This window comes from Mustela putorius, unplaced genomic scaffold, assembly GCF_011764305.1.
Source record: "Mustela putorius furo isolate JIRA1106 unplaced genomic scaffold, ASM1176430v1.1 tig00000095_pilon_pilon_pilon, whole genome shotgun sequence".
Taxonomy (NCBI): Eukaryota; Metazoa; Chordata; class Mammalia; order Carnivora; family Mustelidae; genus Mustela; species Mustela putorius.
The window spans coordinates 19,742,644-19,761,018 of NW_025421280.1; the positions used below are offsets into that span (position 1 = coordinate 19,742,644).

The following is an 18,375-nucleotide window of genomic DNA, read 5'->3' on the forward strand; positions in this document are numbered from 1 at the left end:
CATATGGAAATTCACTTGTCCCAACACTGTGTGTTAAAAAGACTCTTTCTCCCCACCTTAAATTGTCTTGGCACCCTTGTCAATAACCCATTGCTTCTAAAAATACAGTTGTATGGATTCATATCTAGACTTTTAATCTGTTGATTTGCACACTTATCCTTATACCTGTGTATCCCTTTTATATCTGACTTTTGAATCATGTGAATGTATTCATTCAAAAATAATAAAAATTTTAAAATAATTGTTAGCTGTAGCCACAGTTCACTCCTTTAATTTCCTTCAAATCTTTCTTTCAGGAAAATGTGCTGTGTTGTCATTCAAGGACTTCCTCTCCTGCAGACCAACTGAAATACCAGAAAATGACATTCTGCTTTGTGAGAGCCGCTACAACGAGAGTGACAAACAGATGAAGAAATTCAAGGGACTGAAGAGGTTTTCACTCTCTGCTAAAGTGGTAGATGATGAGATTTATTACTTCAGGTAAAGTTTGAAAAACAAAAGAGAAAAGAGCACTTTAGCTCTTAAAAGGAAAACTGATATCAAAATCGTTTAGACCATAGTGGTTTTTTATTTTTCTTAGGTCTTAAACTAGAACAGTATACATTTCAAATAGAAAATGTTAATTCAGCTAAAAATTAAAGGAAAATCATCCTAATCTGCTGAGATGTGGTAACTGCCCTTGACATGGACTCCAGTAATTGTAATATGGAGGCAGAGTCCTTGAATCTGGTTTATAGCCTGTTAAAAGATTGCCTAGTTCCACAGTATGAAAATTCTTTTCACTGTATTATATGGGCAACTAGATCCCAACTTTGGACCCAGTACTTCTGTGGGTATTCAGCGCTACCCTTTAAAATACAAACATCCATGAGTACATGTGACTTTCATAAATACACATTTAAGTTCTTTCATTTGCTGATTTAGAGTATACATTGCAGATTGCAGAAATTTTTTTTTTTTTTAAATTTTGTTATTTACCTATGAGAGAGAGAGAGAGCGCGGGGAGGAGCAGAAGGAGAGGGACAAACAGACTGCACTGAGTGCAGAGCCCTGTTGCACCGAGTGCAAAGCCCAGCTTCAGGGCTCAATCCCATGACTCCCAGGAGCATGAACTGAGCTGAAACCAAGAGTCAGACACTTAACCAACTGAACCACCCAGATGCCCCAGGAAGTCTTCTAAATCTTAAACCAAAGTGTTGCTTTCTGATGAATCCTGGAATGGTGTTTGGGGATTTTATTTATTTATTATTTTTTATTTCACTTCTTTTAGAAAACCAATTGTTCCTCAGAAAGAGCCCTCACCTTTGTTGGAAAAGAAGATCCAGTTGCTAGAAGCTAAATTTGCTGAGTTAGAAGGTGGAGATGATGATATTGAAGAGATGGGAGAAGAGGATAGTGAAGTCATTGAGCCTCCTTCTCTACCTCAACTTCAGACCCCCCTGGCCAGTGAACTGGATCTCATGCCCTACACACCCCCACAGGTGATGGTGACAAGTTCCTGTTACTTGTCTTAGGCTCAGCTTTGGTTCATAGCACGCTCAAGCCAAAGGAAGGAGACACCTAGCCCCCACATATGTGAGCTTCAGCCTGCAATTCTGCAGGAAGGAACTGATTTTTTTTCTTTCTTGATGCCACTAGGAAAAATTTTTCATTTCTTGTCTTTTTAAAATGTGCATAGATAACTATTTTTAAAGCCACATTAAGTTAGAATGCTCTCCCTGCCCTGTGTTAAAGGAGAGCAATGAAGAGTGGCATCGCCCTGTTACCCTAGCTTTTACTGCTCGTATCTTTTCTCTCTCCTATAGACCCTCATCTGGGTGGAGGTGATCCCTATTCGTATTTTTTCCTCATTCAGAATTTTTCCAAGACATAATTGTGAGGTCATCATTACAAATTACAGTCATGGAATTCAGTGAAACTTTCATTTATTTGTTATATGGTAAGCGGCAAGGAAGAACTTTTTAGACCAAGGAAATGGCCAGCTCTAAGTTAAACATGTCTACAGAACAGTAACTATTGAATCACATGTTCCTGGCTTCCAGAAACCTTGAGCAGTTAATCAAATGCGATGTTCTGATGCACTATAAGAGCTTTCTGTCTTACAGTCTACCCCAAAGTCTGCCAAAGGCAGTGCAAAGAAGGAAGGCTCCAAACGGAAAATCAACATGAGTGGCTACATCCTGTTCAGCAGTGAGATGAGAGCTGTGATTAAGGCCCAGCACCCAGACTACTCTTTTGGGGAGCTCAGCCGACTGGTGGGGACAGAATGGAGAAACCTTGAGACAGCCAAGAAAGCAGAATATGAAGGTAAATAGAAACTAGGCGCAACTATCTCAGTTTTCTAAGCAAGGGGGTGTTTTCAGGAATGCACGTGCATAGATAGGTTTTACTCTCTTGTTCTTACCACTTGCACATGAACTTTGTGTTGGGGACTGTCTGAAATGGCTCCCGTCCAGCAGTTTAAATGCCAGCCTTGTCCTGACCGAGCAAGCACTGACCCTGACTTGGCCTTTGATCCTGGTGGGGTGTTGTTTTGTTTTGTTTTGTTTTGTTTTGTTTCTTTTTCCCAAAAAATTTCTCAAACAAATATTTTGCTATTAAAATTTGCATGATTTTCTTCTTTCATTGAGTCCTGTAAGCACACATGTGTTGAGCTGGGGAATGATTTGTACAATTATATTAAATTATTAAATTAGATATTAAATTAGTATATTAAATTAGAATTTTGGTTAAAATTCATCTGAAAGGGGGCTTTCAAAATTAGGATTTATTATGGCTCTTGATAAGCCACACGTTTAAACTCCAGGCTGAGGCTTGGCTGAAAGCGCTTGGTTTCCTAGGCCAGTCCTGGCCTGTACTATGTCTGCATTCGTAGCTACTTTTAAGGCACTTGAAGTCTCTGATAAAGCTCAATCGCCTTCATTTTCCTTTTACTCTATAATTAAATCATTTGGGGCCATGAGCTATCATTTAAGGATTTGGTGGTTCTTAGCCTTTAGGGACAAGTACTTGAGAGAGATTTGGGGTTTGTTTTTTGTTTTTGTTTTTTAATGTCAGGCATACCTTTAATAAATGAGTAATGAACATTAGCTTAGGCAGTACTCTTGCCTTTGGAGCTATATTTTTCCATTTGGTATTGTATGTGATGGTTCATTTTGCCAGTTTAGAGCTATCTCTCAGTGTTTCACCACTGTGGTCAACCATATCTCTTCTTGGCTAAATCCATTATTTTCTAGGAAACATAAAGAAATTAATTAGGGCTGCCTCCTTTATTAAAGTTTATGGTGTTTCCAAAAAACAATTTTTTTTAAGATTTTATTCCTTTCATTTATATCAATTGATAATTATAAAATTATCTGACAGGCTTCCCCAAAGATTTTCTGCAGAATCCTAATCCTGCAAGATGTTAGCCAGAAAAACCTTTGTGGCAAAACCAGTTTGAGAAGTACTCCAGACATTCACTCTTGGAAACTCACAGTGCATATTCCCACATTAAAGTCTTTAAGACCTACAGTAAACACCTGTTTTTTTTCACCTGGCATTTTCTGAAACTTGACCAAGTATTCATATAATACCTTCTAATATCATAAAGAACAAATAATTTGCAGAATTCTCTTTAAGAAACCCTAGTCAGTTCCATAAGAACCTCAGACTTTGGGGGCGGGGGGAGAATGTCCAAGTTTATAGAGCTTTGATATTTCTGACCTTAATGATAGTTACAACCAAAGATATCACTCCACTGGAGGAGCGTTGGAAATGAAGCTCGCTTGGTTGTAAAGCCCCGTCTAAGTCAAATGAAGCCCATACTCTGTGACTGGTTATTTAGAATGTGAACAAGAAAGACAGATGTGTCTGGATGTAGTGTAAAAGTAAAAACACTGGAGCAGGGCTGAAGAGAGTGAGAAATGATGGCTTCTAGGAAAGTCTCCCATATCCAAAGGGAGTCTGAAATTCAGGGAAAACCGAGTGAGATGAGTTGTGTATAATTCAGCAGTGTCTGTCTAAAACAAAATCTGAACTTTTGTTGTTGTGACCAAAACCCAATTTGGTTTTGAATTCAAAAGCCAGAGTTTGGAGTTTGGCTGGCTTCATTTAACAATTTTCTTTTCCAACATAGCCCCTTGGGCACTTCCTGGAAAGAGCCAATAGGTAGCCAGTCCTGTATCTGATGCACAAATCCGAATTTTTCTTTTTTCAACTTTTTTTTTGCTCTCCCATTTTACTGTCATTTGTTTAATGAAAATACTAGAGTTTGATGTGGGGGTCTAGGTCATTCAGTGTTTTTTTTTACTGCTCGCACAAGGAAATGGGTTGTTCAGTTGGCCTTTGTCCCCTCACGCTCATTGTACAGAGGATCTGTAAACTGGGACAGTGTTAGTGAGTGATGACTTGCCTATCTGGCAACTCTGTCGTAGCCTGGGAAGCTTTGACTTGCTTGACTTTCACATTCTTATACACTAACAGAGGACTGGAGCTGTTGCTTCTTGATTCTCTTTAAAGCCATGGGATCTCAAGCTATTTTCCACTCCTTCGATCAGCCAACAGTATCTTTTGAGTTCCATGTTGGAGGGTTAATGTGTGGCAGTGGAATGTGCTATCATGAGTCACGACCACATGTTGCTGGTTCTCTCTGTAGCCTTGGACAAGTCACTACCTGTCTCCCAGCCTCAGTTTGCCCTGTGAGGAGTAAGGAGGCTTTCCTTTATATGAGTAGTGAAGCAGTATAAGCCCTGTATTGTGGGTGTGTGGGGAATACACATTTCTAGAGTTTTCTAGAAAGGGTCCAGGCTGTTAACTCCTAAAAAGACTGGGAATGTGATTGTTGGGGACTACTGGCTATGGAGGTACAGGACAGAACAGCTCAAAGGCGTAAGAGACGTAGCAAGGTGTGTTCCACAGCCCAGAACTGGCACAAGCAAATGCTCCTCTTGCATTTTGGATGAAATAAGAGTGAATTCTTGGAACTTTTGCTGATTTAGGATAATTTATGGTCACTATTGAACTGCTCAGCTTCAGGAAACCTGGTTCTGGCAGTACATGTCCATTGCTTCATATGTGTATACATATTCCCTGCTTTGAATGACTGTAGCCTGGAATATTTTTCCCTTGGGGTTTATTAAACATGACCTCTTGGCTTAATTAGGATGTAGAAAGTAGTGTTTATTTTCCCTAAAACCTTGTGGAGGAGGCAGTAAGCTACTTTTCCCTTACAGAGTTAATTTTCTTCAGCTGCTAAACCCCATGACACCAATGACAAGAGTCCTCAAATCATAGTAAAATTGGGTGCAAGGAATCAGGAAAGTAGTGTAAGTAACAATTGTGCCAAAAATTATAATGGGCCATGGAATTGCTTCATGTTGAAATTATGAATAATTTGTAATGCTATTAATACTAGAATAATGGCAGCTCTTCTCATCTTCAGGGTGCCTTGTGAGATTAACCACGTTGGTTTCGCTGCTGACGTGTTTAAATAAAACCTGTGCTTTCTGAATGTGTGTTGCAGTCTTAACATTCTTGAAATCTTTGCAGACCAGTTCTCAAGATGGGATAGGAAAGCTGGACTCTAGGTTACCAAGTGAAATCGGCCCGACTCCTCCTGTGTTGAGACTAGTCATCTACTGTTCCTTCCGTTGAGACAGAACTGTTGCCTGTGTTTTTACTAGTCCTGTTGAATGCAATGGATGGTATTTTGAATTCCTGGGTTAAAAACAGAATTGAAAATCTGAAATGCCTTTACAGAGCGGGCAGCTAAAGTTGCTGAGCAGCAGGAGAGAGAGCGAGCAGCACAGCAACAGCAGCCGAGTGCTTCTCCCCGAGCAGGCACCCCTGTGGGGGCTCTCATGGGGGTGGTGCCACCACCAACACCAATGGGGATGCTCAATCAGCAGTTGACACCTGTTGCAGGTAAAAACAGGAGCTAAGACCATTTTTTTCCACTTTTAAGAAATTCCTTCATTTTTTTTTTTCTCCAATGAGGAGTAGGCCACAGTCTTTAGGCTTTTCTCATGGCAGAGTCAAAGTTTGAAGTCGTCCATGTCATCCTTATATCGCCTATCCCATATGGGCAATGCCTCCCCTCTGCCCCAGAAATGGGCCCTGGGCCCAGCCCTGGGGATTGGTAGGGAGCAGCTCTAGCCTGGCTGTGGGCATGGTCTGGCGACATATCCCACCCTAGACTGCTCTTGATGTAGAGCGCTAGAGCAGGAAGCATAAACAGACCCTGAATTCCGTTCTGGAGGGACTCGCAAGAGAAAACACAAAACTAGCATTCAGGTGATGTCGATTCTCCCCTCTCATTCCAGTATTCAGTTTGCCTTGTTCTGCTGCAGCCATCCTTAAGAGACTGGCCATTTAAAAGGATTTTTGACAATGAATTGTAAATCCTTTCTTGGTCACTAATGTGCATGACTGCTAAGTGGAATACAAAGTCCTTATTCAATTCATTGTGCCCACTCTGTAATGCTTTTCTATTTAATTACATTAAACTGCATTTTCTGTTAGTATCCCAGTCACATATTTTTAAAAAAAGAAAAGAAAATGATGAATGTGGTTTGCTTGTGTGTGTTGTCTCTGGTTCTGGTGGCCATAGCAAATTTGGCTATTCTTGAATTGAATATCCTTGTCCGACCTGTCTCCAGTGCAGACTGCTTCTCGGGTCCCTCCTTTGTGATCTCCCTAAGCCTGGTGAGATCCATTCAAACCACCTGAGTGTCTTCTTAAGCAAGCGGTCTGACCTCTTTTCGCAGGGAGTCCAGACAGTGTTGTTCAAGGCAGGCTCATTGGGATGCTGTTTTTGTTTTTGCTTTTTTGTATTTGCTTTTTAAGGAAGAGTAGCATAGGATAACTTTTCCATTGTCGCTCCTACCTTTTGTGATGGCAAGTTCTCACATGCACTGTCGCTGAGCTCAGCAGTTGCACTCGCCAGAGCACATCTGAATCATGGCTTTTCAGTACTTTCAGTGTAACTGACGTTGATCTAACAAATCTCATAATCGCCTGCTCTATTCCATGGCCCATTTTGGTTAATGGGGTTCCAGAGGGTTTTATAAATCAGGCCTTGAACATGGGGACTTTGAAAGTTAGAATTCCCTCCTTGACATCCTGTTTTGTTCTGTTTGATACGTGATCTTGTAGCACTGTGCCCTTGACTAAAAAGCCCGGGGACACATTACCAAAATGAATTCAAACAGCTAAAAACATTAAAACACAGCAGCTGCAGCATTTTAGCTCCCTGTTGGGGAATAACATCACAGCGCTCTGATGGGTGAGGAGGGTGGGACCCCTTCTAGAAAGACCCTGCTCCATTATTAAGCATGTGTTGCCCAGATTCCGGGCCATGGGAGTGAAGGGTAACAAGCAGTCTTGACAGGCAATAGTCTTTGGTCCACAGCAGGAACTTCGCAGCTGAGAGGGTGATTTTTCATGGGTTTACAGATTGCTTAGGGCCCAAGTCGTAGCCTTGTTGCTGTCTGAGACCAGCTTTGCTTACAAGCATTAAAGCTCATTTGAACACATGTGACTGGGATAATAAGTGCCAAAGTACAGTTTAATGAAGACAAGTGTCATGTCTTTCAGTTCTTAATAATTTCTTCAACCACAGCCCGTGAAGGCTGCGTTCAGATGGGCTTTTGTAATTGAAAGCAAAGCCTCCCGACATTCTTAAACTCCCACCTACTTGTCCCTAAAAGCTGTCTCTGGTAGCGTGGTTAAGAGGCCGTTTGGTAGCTTTGATTTCCTATGTTTAAGATGTGTGTCTGTACAAAAGTAGTTTTTACTCTCTGAACTCTCATTTTTAAAAAAATGAAACTCATAATCCTGTTTCATGTATAGAAGTATTATTTAAAATTCGCTTTACTGGTTTGTGTAAGTTTTTCAGTCAGCTTAGATAGGACTCATGAAGCAGGCTGAAGCAATCTCAGAATTTTCAGTAATTTTACAGCTTCAAAAGACTATAAACTTTTATAAACAAATACCTTTCAAACAGTCCTTGAGGGAAAGTCAAAGAGTAAAATTTCCACTGTTTCCCAGGGTCCCTCTACAAAGAGTATTTTATAAAAACGAGCTTTGGCTCCAGTCCCTCAAGCCTCCCTTTGTGCAAGAAGCTGTGACCAAAGGTGATTGCATTTTGGGGGTAGTCTTATGTTCTGTTTATTGTGATCATTTTAAATCCTAGAAGAGTCAAGTTGTTTTTCTTGCTTAAAAAAAATGTCCTGTGGCTTTAAAGGTCTTTTGCTAGGTGAGTTTTTGACATTTTGAAATTATTTTCTTCCTTTCACTCCTTTTGCCAGAAATACTTGTTTCTTGAAACTCTTCCCTAGCCAGGAGAAACTATTTTGTGTTGTGAGGATGCACTTTGAAAATAAAGGAATAAAAACCTCTGTTCACAGAAGTTCTGTACCTCATTTAAAATGTTCCCTGTTAACTGAAGGTTTACGTGAGGGCTTTATGTGAATTCGGACACAGAAGTAACAATTGCATTTTCTCATGCCAGCAGAGCCTGATTCTCCAGCCATTCCTTCTGAGGTCTACGTGCCCGCTACCAAGTGACCTGGGCTTAGTTTGGCTTGGGAGGGTTTAGGTTTTATCTTTATTTTACCTGTTTTGAGATCTAAAGATGAAACATCATCCATTGTAATGGCTCTTCTCTGTTCCCCAGCTCAAGGCTGAGCATGATCCGTTTTTACCAGTAGTAGTGGTGCTAGAAGGGAGGGGGAAGCCTTGAAAAATTTTCGACCCCACCCACCCCGCTCCCAGCTGGAGAACCATGCTTTGTGATCAGGGCTGTGCGCCTCATCTCCTTCCATTCCAGTTTCCCCTCATGTATACCCATGACAGGCATATGAGTGTGGGCAGAGTGCAATGATGGGGTTTCTACTGATCAATTAGAATCGCAGTCGCAGAACTGGTCACTCTGTTTGAACAGCTTGCAATAATCATGACCTTGGGAAGGCTGTTACTGGAACTCCTCTTTATTATTATTTAACCAAAAACATGCAGCGTATTTATCCCAGGGAAGATAACTACAAATAATAATATACTAAGTACTAATTCATTCACAGATGTTGGATTTCATATTTGTAACTTTTTATTTTGTTCATTATTGCAACAAAATAATTGCACTAATTGCCGTTATATCATGCAGTACTAAGGGCGCTTTATTCATTGGTAGTGCATGTGGGGGGGGAGGTTGGTATTACTTAGCTCATGTTGCATGTTAATGATGCATGTCTGAAATTTGTTGTGTCCTTCAAGGCATGATGGGTGGCTATCCGCCAGGCCTTCCACCTTTGCAGGGCCCAGTTGATGGCCTTGTTAGCATGGGCAGCATGCAGCCACTTCACCCTGGGGGGCCTCCACCCCACCATCTTCCGCCAGGTGTGCCCGGCCTCCCGGGCATCCCACCACCGGGTAAGAACTTCATCCTCATTCACTCATTAATCTCATCTTCATATTCTCTTTTTTCCTCCGTATGCCAGTTGTTCCAGGAGGTAGCTGCTGCCCACTGTGGCCAGCCCTTTCCTCACTGAGAAGCCCAGGGCTGCCAGCAGCAGGGCCTGTCCTGTGTATTAAGCAGGCAGCTCAGCACCTGTGCCCTCAGGCAGCTGACTGCCTAGCGGCGGCGCAGGACACATGGCAGAGACCAGACTAAGCAGACCACGGGGCAGAAGGCATGCTCGCACACCACTCAGACAATTTGACATGTGCTCAGAATGCCAAATACAGCCTAGAAGGCCACGCCCTCATTATCAGTGAATGAAGTTTCCCAAATTGCTAGTTCCAAGTCACATATGAAAGCACTTTTGGTCCTGAGTGCAATTCTTCCTCTGAAGGAAGGTTTAATTCTTACTGAAGGATTGTCTTCTGTATAGAATCCTTCTTCATCTCCTGCTTCTCAAACAGCCCTTCTAAGGGGATTGGAGAGTCATCAGTGATGATGAAGAAATCCTTCAGTCAGTCATTCCAGGAACAAAAAGGAGGGAGGGAACAAATTTGCAACCAACACATTTTCTGTCTGTGAGTCCCCTAAGAAGTATGATGTAACATTTTAAAGAGCACCAGCACCCCACCCTACTGACTGCAGACACTGATGTAGCTGTCACAGAATCTCAGAATTTATTCCATGTGGAAATACATAAATGGAGTTCAGGAAGAACTAGAGGTTTACTTTATAATTAGTAAGTTGAAATACTGTGAAAGGAAAATCACAAGCTCCCATATTCATATTAATTTCCATCGTATGCAAAAGAGCTGGGCTTTAGCTATAATCTAGTTGGAGGGAATGTGACCTGAAGATAACTTAGAATAACATTTGGTCATTATCCAGAATATCCACTAACAGCCTGGCCCAGATGACAAAATGTAGAATGTTAGATTTGCTTACACCAGTAGTGGGTTATACGGAGTTCGGAGTTCTAGAGGGTCACCCAGCAGTGTGCAGGGCAAGTGAACCTGGGGGCTTGGCCTAGAGCCTCTAGCCACACTCCTGTGACTGTTGTTTAGAGAGTGGCCAGAACTCCACACACAGGTTTGATCCAGATATACTGAGGAGGAAACGTTTATGGGACTGGGTGCTTCCTATAGAAATAGTGGCCCGTGTGTGAGTCGCTCTTGCAGCACAAGTCAGTTATAAAATGGGTATACCCACATGACCTGTAGACTTGGCCTTCATTCTGTGCCCTCTCACCTTGGCATTGGGTATCTGACTGACTCAGACCAGGTTGGACTTGACTTCCAGGTGCATGTGTTACTCACTGGGAGCCACATCTAAGGCCAGTACCCTTTAAGTAGCAGATAACCTTTTGGTGGGTATTTGGCACACTGTGTCCCTTTTCTATGCTTCAGGTTCCTAACTGCAATGGAGGCAGCACACATACACTTGATTTTAGTCGGAGAGACAGGGAGAACCCCTCTTAGTGCCCACACATGCACACGTGCGCACATACAAACACACACACACACACACACACGTACCCATCAGCTTAGGCTTTAAGGAGAGGACTCAGGGAGCTCTGGTGACTCAGTCCACATTCTCACTAAATTCCCCTTTGCATGGCCTCTGTAAACAGGAAGCAGGGAAGTGTGCTCGCACAAGCGCACACACGTATCTGCTCAGGCTTCGAGGAGAGGAGGCCTTAAGGATCTCCTGGTGACTTAGCCCACGTTCTCACTGATACCCCCTTGCATGACATTTGTAGACAAGAAGTAGAGGGAATTGCTGAGTTGTTTGTGCCCTGCAAAACTAGAAAAAGGCAGCTCAGGGAGGCTCCCTGCATTATGGGATGTGAGGAGGGTGAGTGTCTGGGGGGCAGTGGCGCACAGGGGTTGTTAGTATGTTGCTGGACTAGCAGCTTACCCACCACAACCTCTTAAACCAGTCACAGATGAGCATGAGGATCCTGCTGTGGTGATCCAAGTAAACTTCTGGGTACTTATAAAAATCCCTGCTTTGTAAACAGAGGCTTATTTTTATGTATTACTTCCTCTCTAACAAATATCTAATCCTTTCTGGAAGTGGCCTTTAGCAGTTCTTTGTCTTAGAATAGTGGACTGGTTCTGCCCGGCCAAAATAGCAACATTTTAGAATCCAGAGAAACTAGCATATGAAGTGAGCTCCTTTTGATCCTTCTTTGTAGCTGGCAGGACTTGTTTAAAGTTTAAACAGCAGCACACCAGGGTTTGGGCTATAGCTTATTAGTTTTTAATGAATCGGGACCCTTGCTTATTTCAGCATCTGTTTAGTGAATGGACAGGACGGTCCCGAGATTGAAACAGCCCCAGACAGTATATTTAGGACATCTCACCGTTATCAGCTCGTACCTACGGGACAGAAATTGCTTGTGAGGAATCATCAAGGGAAGTTCACAAAATTATTCCCAGGTACAGAGTACAAATATAGTAGGTCCATGAAGTGTCTTTCCCTTTGTCATTTTTGCATCTGAAGTGACAGCAGCGAGGCTGATCTGCCTCCAGATGGTCCTTTTCACAGAGCCGCTCACCAGACGGAAGTGCCCTGTCCGCCAGTATTAGTGACTCCTGTTAGAAGCAGAGGTGCTGGGGCCCGTGAGAGGGCAGCAGGGATGTGCCTCCCGTCTCCACGGGGCTCACTAAACTGTGCCCTTGCACAGCCTCTTCCCTTGTGTCCCTGCTCTTGAGCCCGATGGCAGGACCATTACTGCCAAAATGAAACCCGGGCTTCAGTTGCAGGAAAATGTGTCGTCAGAAGAAAATTACTTTGAAAATAGAGACCTAGTCCGACTAAGCTGACCTAGGGGAATGTTAGAATTGTATCCAAGGTTCAAAGCATTTCTAAGCCATGAATAATTAATGCACATCTGACAGGTTGTACTAGCATTATACTTAAAGTACCTAAAAAAACAACAGAACGTGAAATTTTCTCTGTGAATGCTGCATCCCGTTTTGGGTGCAGAGGGTTCCTATCGAAAAAATTCAAAGGCAGAGATCCATAGGTTTGCATTATAAATGGCATCATTTCTTATCAGTAGTTTTTCAGTAGTCCTCTCAACCCAGAGCCTCTAACTGTGCCATTGCATTCTGAATTATAGGTGTGATGAACCAAGGAGTGGCCCCTATGGTGGGGACTCCAGCACCAGGCGGAAGTCCGTATGGACAACAGGTGAGACTCTCAGTTGGATTTTCTAGGACTTGACAGAATTCAAGTTACCCTCTTTCTCAGAGTACGTGCCAGGTGTTTTTTTCCCCTCACCGTGTGCTCTGTGTTCTTTCAGGTAGGAGTTTTGGGGCCTCCAGGGCAGCAGGCACCACCCCCATATCCTGGCCCACATCCAGCTGGCCCCCCTGTCATACAGCAGCCGACAACGCCCATGTTTGTGGCTCCCCCACCGAAGACACAGCGGCTTCTCCACTCAGAGGCCTACCTGAAATACATCGAAGGCCTCAGTGCTGAGTCAAACAGCATTAGCAAGTGGGACCAAACCCTGGCAGGTAAGGAGTCCTTCAACAAGCCTTTGTGAAGTCCCACTGCTGTTGGCATCATATTGTAGGGTAGACACCACTTTTCTCAGAGGAGTAAAATGAATTCTGTAATAGAAGGTTTGGAGCTTTTTTGTAGAGTGACAGCACACACTGAAAATGGGGCTTTTGCTTTATTTCTGAGTTTTGTCATAAATATCACTGCTCTCTTTTTAAGTGTATTCTGAATTTTTTCAATCCTTTTTTAGGCATTTGGGTATTAGTATAGATGCATTTGGGTAAATTAAAAATTCCTTCGGTTCAGGGGCATCTGGGTGGCTCAGCCGGTTAACCTGTTTCAGTTAACCTATCGAGTTACTTATTCAGTTCAGCAGACTTAATGTGCCCTAAGTGAGGCTTCATAGTGGGCAGTGAGCCTGTTTTAAGTTTCTTTCTCCCTCTGCCCCCCCCCATAAAGTTAAATCAAATTAAATTAAATAACTTGGCTGGTTTCTAGAAGGAAAGGTACAAGCTCCTATTCATCATTCTTCATTTCTTTTTTTTTTTTTTAAGACTTTATTTATTTAGTGCCAGAGGGTGGGAGCAGGAGGAGGGGCAAAGGGAGAGGGAGAGAGTCTAGAGCAGACTCCATGCTGTGTGCAGGGGCTGATGTGCGGCTCGATCTCACATTGCTGAGATCAGTCACCCTTGAGATCGTGACCTGAGCTAAAATCAAGTGTTGGATGCTTAGCCGACTAAGCCATCCCGTTGCCTCTCATTCTTCATTCTAAACCAGTTTGATCATTTGATTTCTTTCAGAGTAATAGGTATGTTTTCATTTTCCTCACATTTTCCTTTTTAGGAACTTTTGTTAACACTGAAGAATTATTAATTTTTTAAAGAGCTATTTACTTGAGAAAGAGAACAGTGAGGAGAGGCAGAGGGAGAGGGAGAACAAGTCTCAGACAGACTCCAGACTGAGCACAGTCTGGGGCTTGAGTTCATAACCTGAGTCAAAACCAAGAGTTGGACGCTTAAACCACTGCACCACCCAGGCATCCCTGGAGAAACGATTAATCATCAGGACTTCCTGCAACACAATACTAGTGATTAGATCTTTTAGGTGTTTGTGCAACTCTGATGTTCCCATTCATAGAGAATTATGTTACACTGTGCAGCTCTTTTGTTAAGTCATTATTATAAATTAGAGAATTTCTAAAATACAAACCATAAAGCAGTAAGACATCCTTAGCTAGGTAGCCTCGTACCCAAGTGCGCAGTTTTTTAAAAAAAAGATGCCTAATAAAATGATAGAGAAGACATTTGCTTGGAAATACCCTGCAGAGTTAAATTCATAATACTTAATAAGTGTTATATGCTTTAATAAATAACCAGATCTTAGGTCTAAGGGGGAAATTGTTACCTTAAAATTCCTACTTTTCTTCCTCTTGTGTGCATTTTAATTTTCAGCTCGAAGACGCGATGTCCATTTGTCAAAAGAACAGGAGAGCCGCCTCCCCTCTCACTGGCTGAAAAGTAAAGGGGCCCACACTACCATGGCAGATGCCCTCTGGCGCCTTCGGGATTTGATGCTCCGAGACACCCTCAACATTCGCCAAGCATACAATCTAGAAAACCTTTAATCACATCAATTACGTTTCTTTTATAGAAGCATAAAGAGTTTTGTGGAACAGTAGCCATTTTAGTTACTGGGGGTGGGGGGAGGAACAAAGGATGATAATTTTTATTGCATTTTACTGTACATCACAAGGCCATTTTTATATAAGGACACTTTTAATAAGCTATTCCAATTTGTTTTTGTTATATTAAGTTGACTTTATCAAATACACAGAGATTTTTTTGCATATGTTTCCTTCGTTTAAAACCAGTTTCATAATTGGTTGTATATGTAGACTTGGAGTTCTATCTTTTTACTTGTTGCCATGGAACTGAAACCATCAAAGGTTTTATCTTGGCTTGGGGTTTTGGTTTTTGGTTTTTGGTTTTGTTTTTTTATAAAAGAACAAACAAAATGAAAAAAATACACACACACACACACACACACACACGCACGAGAGTTTACAGATTAGTTTAAGTTGACAATGAAATGTGAAGTTGGTCCTAGTTTACATCTTACAGAGGGGAGTGCACTGGAGTCTGCTTTACGTACTTGAGTATCTTAAGCCTCTTCAGCAGAAGCTGTCTTTTATAGTTGAAGTGAGAAGTTATTTTAGGTTACAGGTGTTTGGCAGACCTGGCACATTTGCTCTGTTAACTCAGAGACTTGCTCCAGAAATCTGAAGTCAGTGCTGTGCATCCTTCTGCCCCTGGTGCATCTCCCGGACCCCTGGAGGGGGGAGCATGGTTTCTTGTGCTCTTAGTCATCTGTGGTGTCAGTTAGTTTTGCAGAACACGTGCACAACCCTGAATTATCTTTAGTCTTGGCAGGTAAGTTTAAGGGTACTTTTGATCTATTTATATTGAATTCACAATTTATGCCTATACTTGCTAGATGATTTAAAATTTTAAATCTCTTACATTGAAAACCATTAAGTTCGCCTTGAAAAGCATTGAGGTGTGCATAGAGGTGATTTATTTTTTAAACCTAACACCTAACCTAACATAGGGAAGGGAGTGCATAACCAGATACGAGCTTTGTCAGAAGCATAATTGTAAAAAGGGTAGATTGTCTACATAAGCACGTATATTTTCGTATTTTTATTTCCTCACCAGATGTGGTTTTTTTTTTTTTCTTTCTAAGTTTCAGTGTTGTAATTCTCAACCAGAAACTTAAGGCTTTCTAAAATGTTTTTTAAATTTAACTTGTGCTTTTGTATTTCAGGAGAAAGTAATTATAATCTAAGAAAATACTCACTTAAAAAGACCAATATGGATCCCAAACATTTGGGGTTGACCCTTTCTCTTTCACATTAGCCTAGAATGAGTATCTGGAGGCAGCATATGATTCGCTGACAGGTAGAAAAGCACCACACCTGGATTCCCCTCGAGGTTTTTGAAACCTGTTTTTTTGTAACAAGATTGTTGCCGTTTTGGTAGAGCTTCCCTTGCTGTTTGTAAATTGAGAGAGTGACTCTCACAGGATACTTTTTTCTTTTAATCTGGTATGAATCAATACCTGGATATTTAATTGCCATTCTTACGAAATCATGGGGACAAAAGTGTGTAGAATGGAAACAAGTCTCTTGTATTCTAAATACTTTAAATACAGGAGGCCCTTGTAACCTCATTGCCTATAGTCAACCACTGGGTCTCAGTTTGCATCAAGTGTTTTGAATAATTCTGAATTTTAAAAAATGTATTGCAATAGTATGTCAGTACCTTATTGTTAAACTGAATCAGAGAAAGAAATCTTCACTTCCTAGTGATTTGGGCCATTGAGTCATCATGGACTGTATAATACAATCAGATTATTTTATTTCTAGACATTCTTGAATTACACCAAAGAACCTGAAATCTAATTTTGGTTAAGTTATTTATTTATTTCATGCACCCATCTTATTTTCCTTTTTAAGGTCTGGATGAGACTTCTTTGGGAAGCCTCTAAAAACTCTTCACTGTGGGCTAGGTGGGGCATTAGAAGCCAGGGCACTCCTCCTCCAGGCTCCTTCCCAGTGTCTAGAGGTGCTGTAGAAACCATAGATCCAGCCAGGGGCTTCCCTAAGGCAGTGCAGAGCCGGGCCAGGGGGCCAGTAGGCAGGCCCTAATTAAGTTTAAAAAAAAAATCTATGTATTTATTTTAGAATCATGTCTTTCTGTATATTAACTTGGAGAGTATCAGTGAATATATAGGATATAAGATTTGAGGTCAACCATCTTCCAAAAAAGATAAGCCAAAAAAAAATTTTTTTAATGTCCTGACTTAAGAAAGTACAAGTGAACTATATACATCTTTCCCCTCCCACTCCATGAATTTTAGGAACTAGTGATATGGCTTAGAAAGTTTAATGGCCTAAATATTTTCAAAATGTAAGTTCATGTGGAAAAGAATTTTGTTTATTTGGAGGAAAACCTCTAGGTTTAAAATAGTATGTCAGCCAACTGATTTAAAAGGCCTTTGAACTGCTTTGATTTTGAACCCACCCTTGTCTTCCTATGAGGAAGAACTGACAGGGGACACTTGTATGAAATCTCAAACTGGTGTTGTTGACTTCTGAGCTTGAACATTTTGCAGACCTAATTAAAAACTTGGTTTATTCTAATTTCTGTATCAGAGGAGGTTTAAGTGGTAACTAGTCCTTTAACATGTATGTATCATATGTTTGTTCATTTAAAGCTTTTTAATCCAAATAAAAATGGAGTTTGCAAAGTGATTTGGATTAACCAGGTTTGGTTGTTCTGTTAAAGCTGTGTCAGATGTTAGGTTCAAACAGGCTTAATTCCTGCAAGTCTTGATTCTGTGCTGACAGGGTTATAGCTGCCAATTTAAGGGAACAAAACTCCTCAGGTGGAGGTCAAAGTCAGTGAGTGAGCAGACCCTGGTTCAGGGCTCAGGCTGCATTAGCACAGGCTGAATGCAGCCACACTGCAGCTCAACACGCCCCACGCCACGCCTCTCAGGCAGTCAAGGAATTCCTAACATGTCCTCATCGTGGGCAGAAATACAGGTTGAAGTTAAAATTGGAGAAGTATTGATGGTGGAAGGTAAGGAAAGCATGTCTTGTATCATAAAGCATTGTAAGCCCTTTGTCAAACAGTCAGGTGTCTGTGGCCAGAAGAGACGGGTGGCCCAGGTTGTCTTTAACATGCTTATAAGCTCTTAAAAACATGACCACACTTTTAATAGAAGTGTTGGTAAAATCAACCAACTGTTTTCCTCTAATATCACTTTGCAAATCCCTGTGGCTCTGTACCCCTAAGTGTTTAGGGCTGTACTGCCATCTGTGCTTACGAGCATATTTCGAATAATCATTGAATAGTCAAACATTCCCACTGAACACTGAGCGAACAAATACTGCTGTGACTCTGTTCCTTTTCAGTTTGGAAGTGTGCTAGATCAGCCAAACGAAAGTTCAGAGCTGAACACATAATAGACTGCTTCTGTCCCCGGAACAGATGTGGCATTGATGCCTTGTGGGTTGCACATAAATGTGACAAGAAATTCCCAATTCAGTGCACATGTATAGAGTGTGAACTGATACTGTACTGCTTTTCTAGGAGAGAATTGCTTTGGAAAGCACCAAGGTCCAAATGTGCACTTTTTTTTTTTTTTAAGATTTTATTTATTTATTTGACAGAGAGAGATCACAAGTAGGCAGAGAGGCAGGCAGAGAGAGAGAGAGGAAGCAGGCTCCCAGCTAAGAGAGCTAGATGCTGTGCTCAATCCCAGGACCCTGGGACCATGACCTGAGCCGAAGGCAGAGGCTTTAACCCACTGAGCCACCCAGGTGCCCCAAATGTGCACTTTTTTACAGAGAAGTAACTTGG

The 18,375-nt window shown here is 41.7% G+C and overlaps 1 protein-coding gene across 16 annotated transcripts in view; it reads left to right on the forward strand.

The window, feature by feature from the left end:
• PBRM1 (polybromo 1) overlaps positions 1–17,261 on the forward strand; it is a 127,583-nt gene extending 110,322 nt beyond the window's left edge. For 8 of the 16 annotated variants that reach the window (XM_045079073.1, XM_045079077.1, XM_045079062.1 and 5 more), the window contains 8 exons: positions 297–480; positions 1,271–1,481; positions 2,106–2,307; positions 5,740–5,904; positions 9,253–9,408; positions 12,564–12,634; positions 12,747–12,963; positions 14,401–17,261. In XM_045079073.1, coding sequence (XP_044935008.1) covers positions 297–480; positions 1,271–1,481; positions 2,106–2,307; positions 5,740–5,904; positions 9,253–9,408; positions 12,564–12,634; positions 12,747–12,963; positions 14,401–14,573 — 1,379 coding nt within the window. In that variant the 3' untranslated portion in view covers positions 14,574–17,261. The remainder of the gene's footprint in view (positions 1–296; positions 481–1,270; positions 1,482–2,105; positions 2,308–5,739; positions 5,905–9,252; positions 9,409–12,563; positions 12,635–12,746; positions 12,964–14,400) is intronic. The other 8 variants (XM_045079097.1, XM_045079102.1, XM_045079109.1 and 5 more) reach the window with 3 other exon arrangements.
• The last annotated feature ends 1,114 nt before the right edge of the window (positions 17,262–18,375 follow it).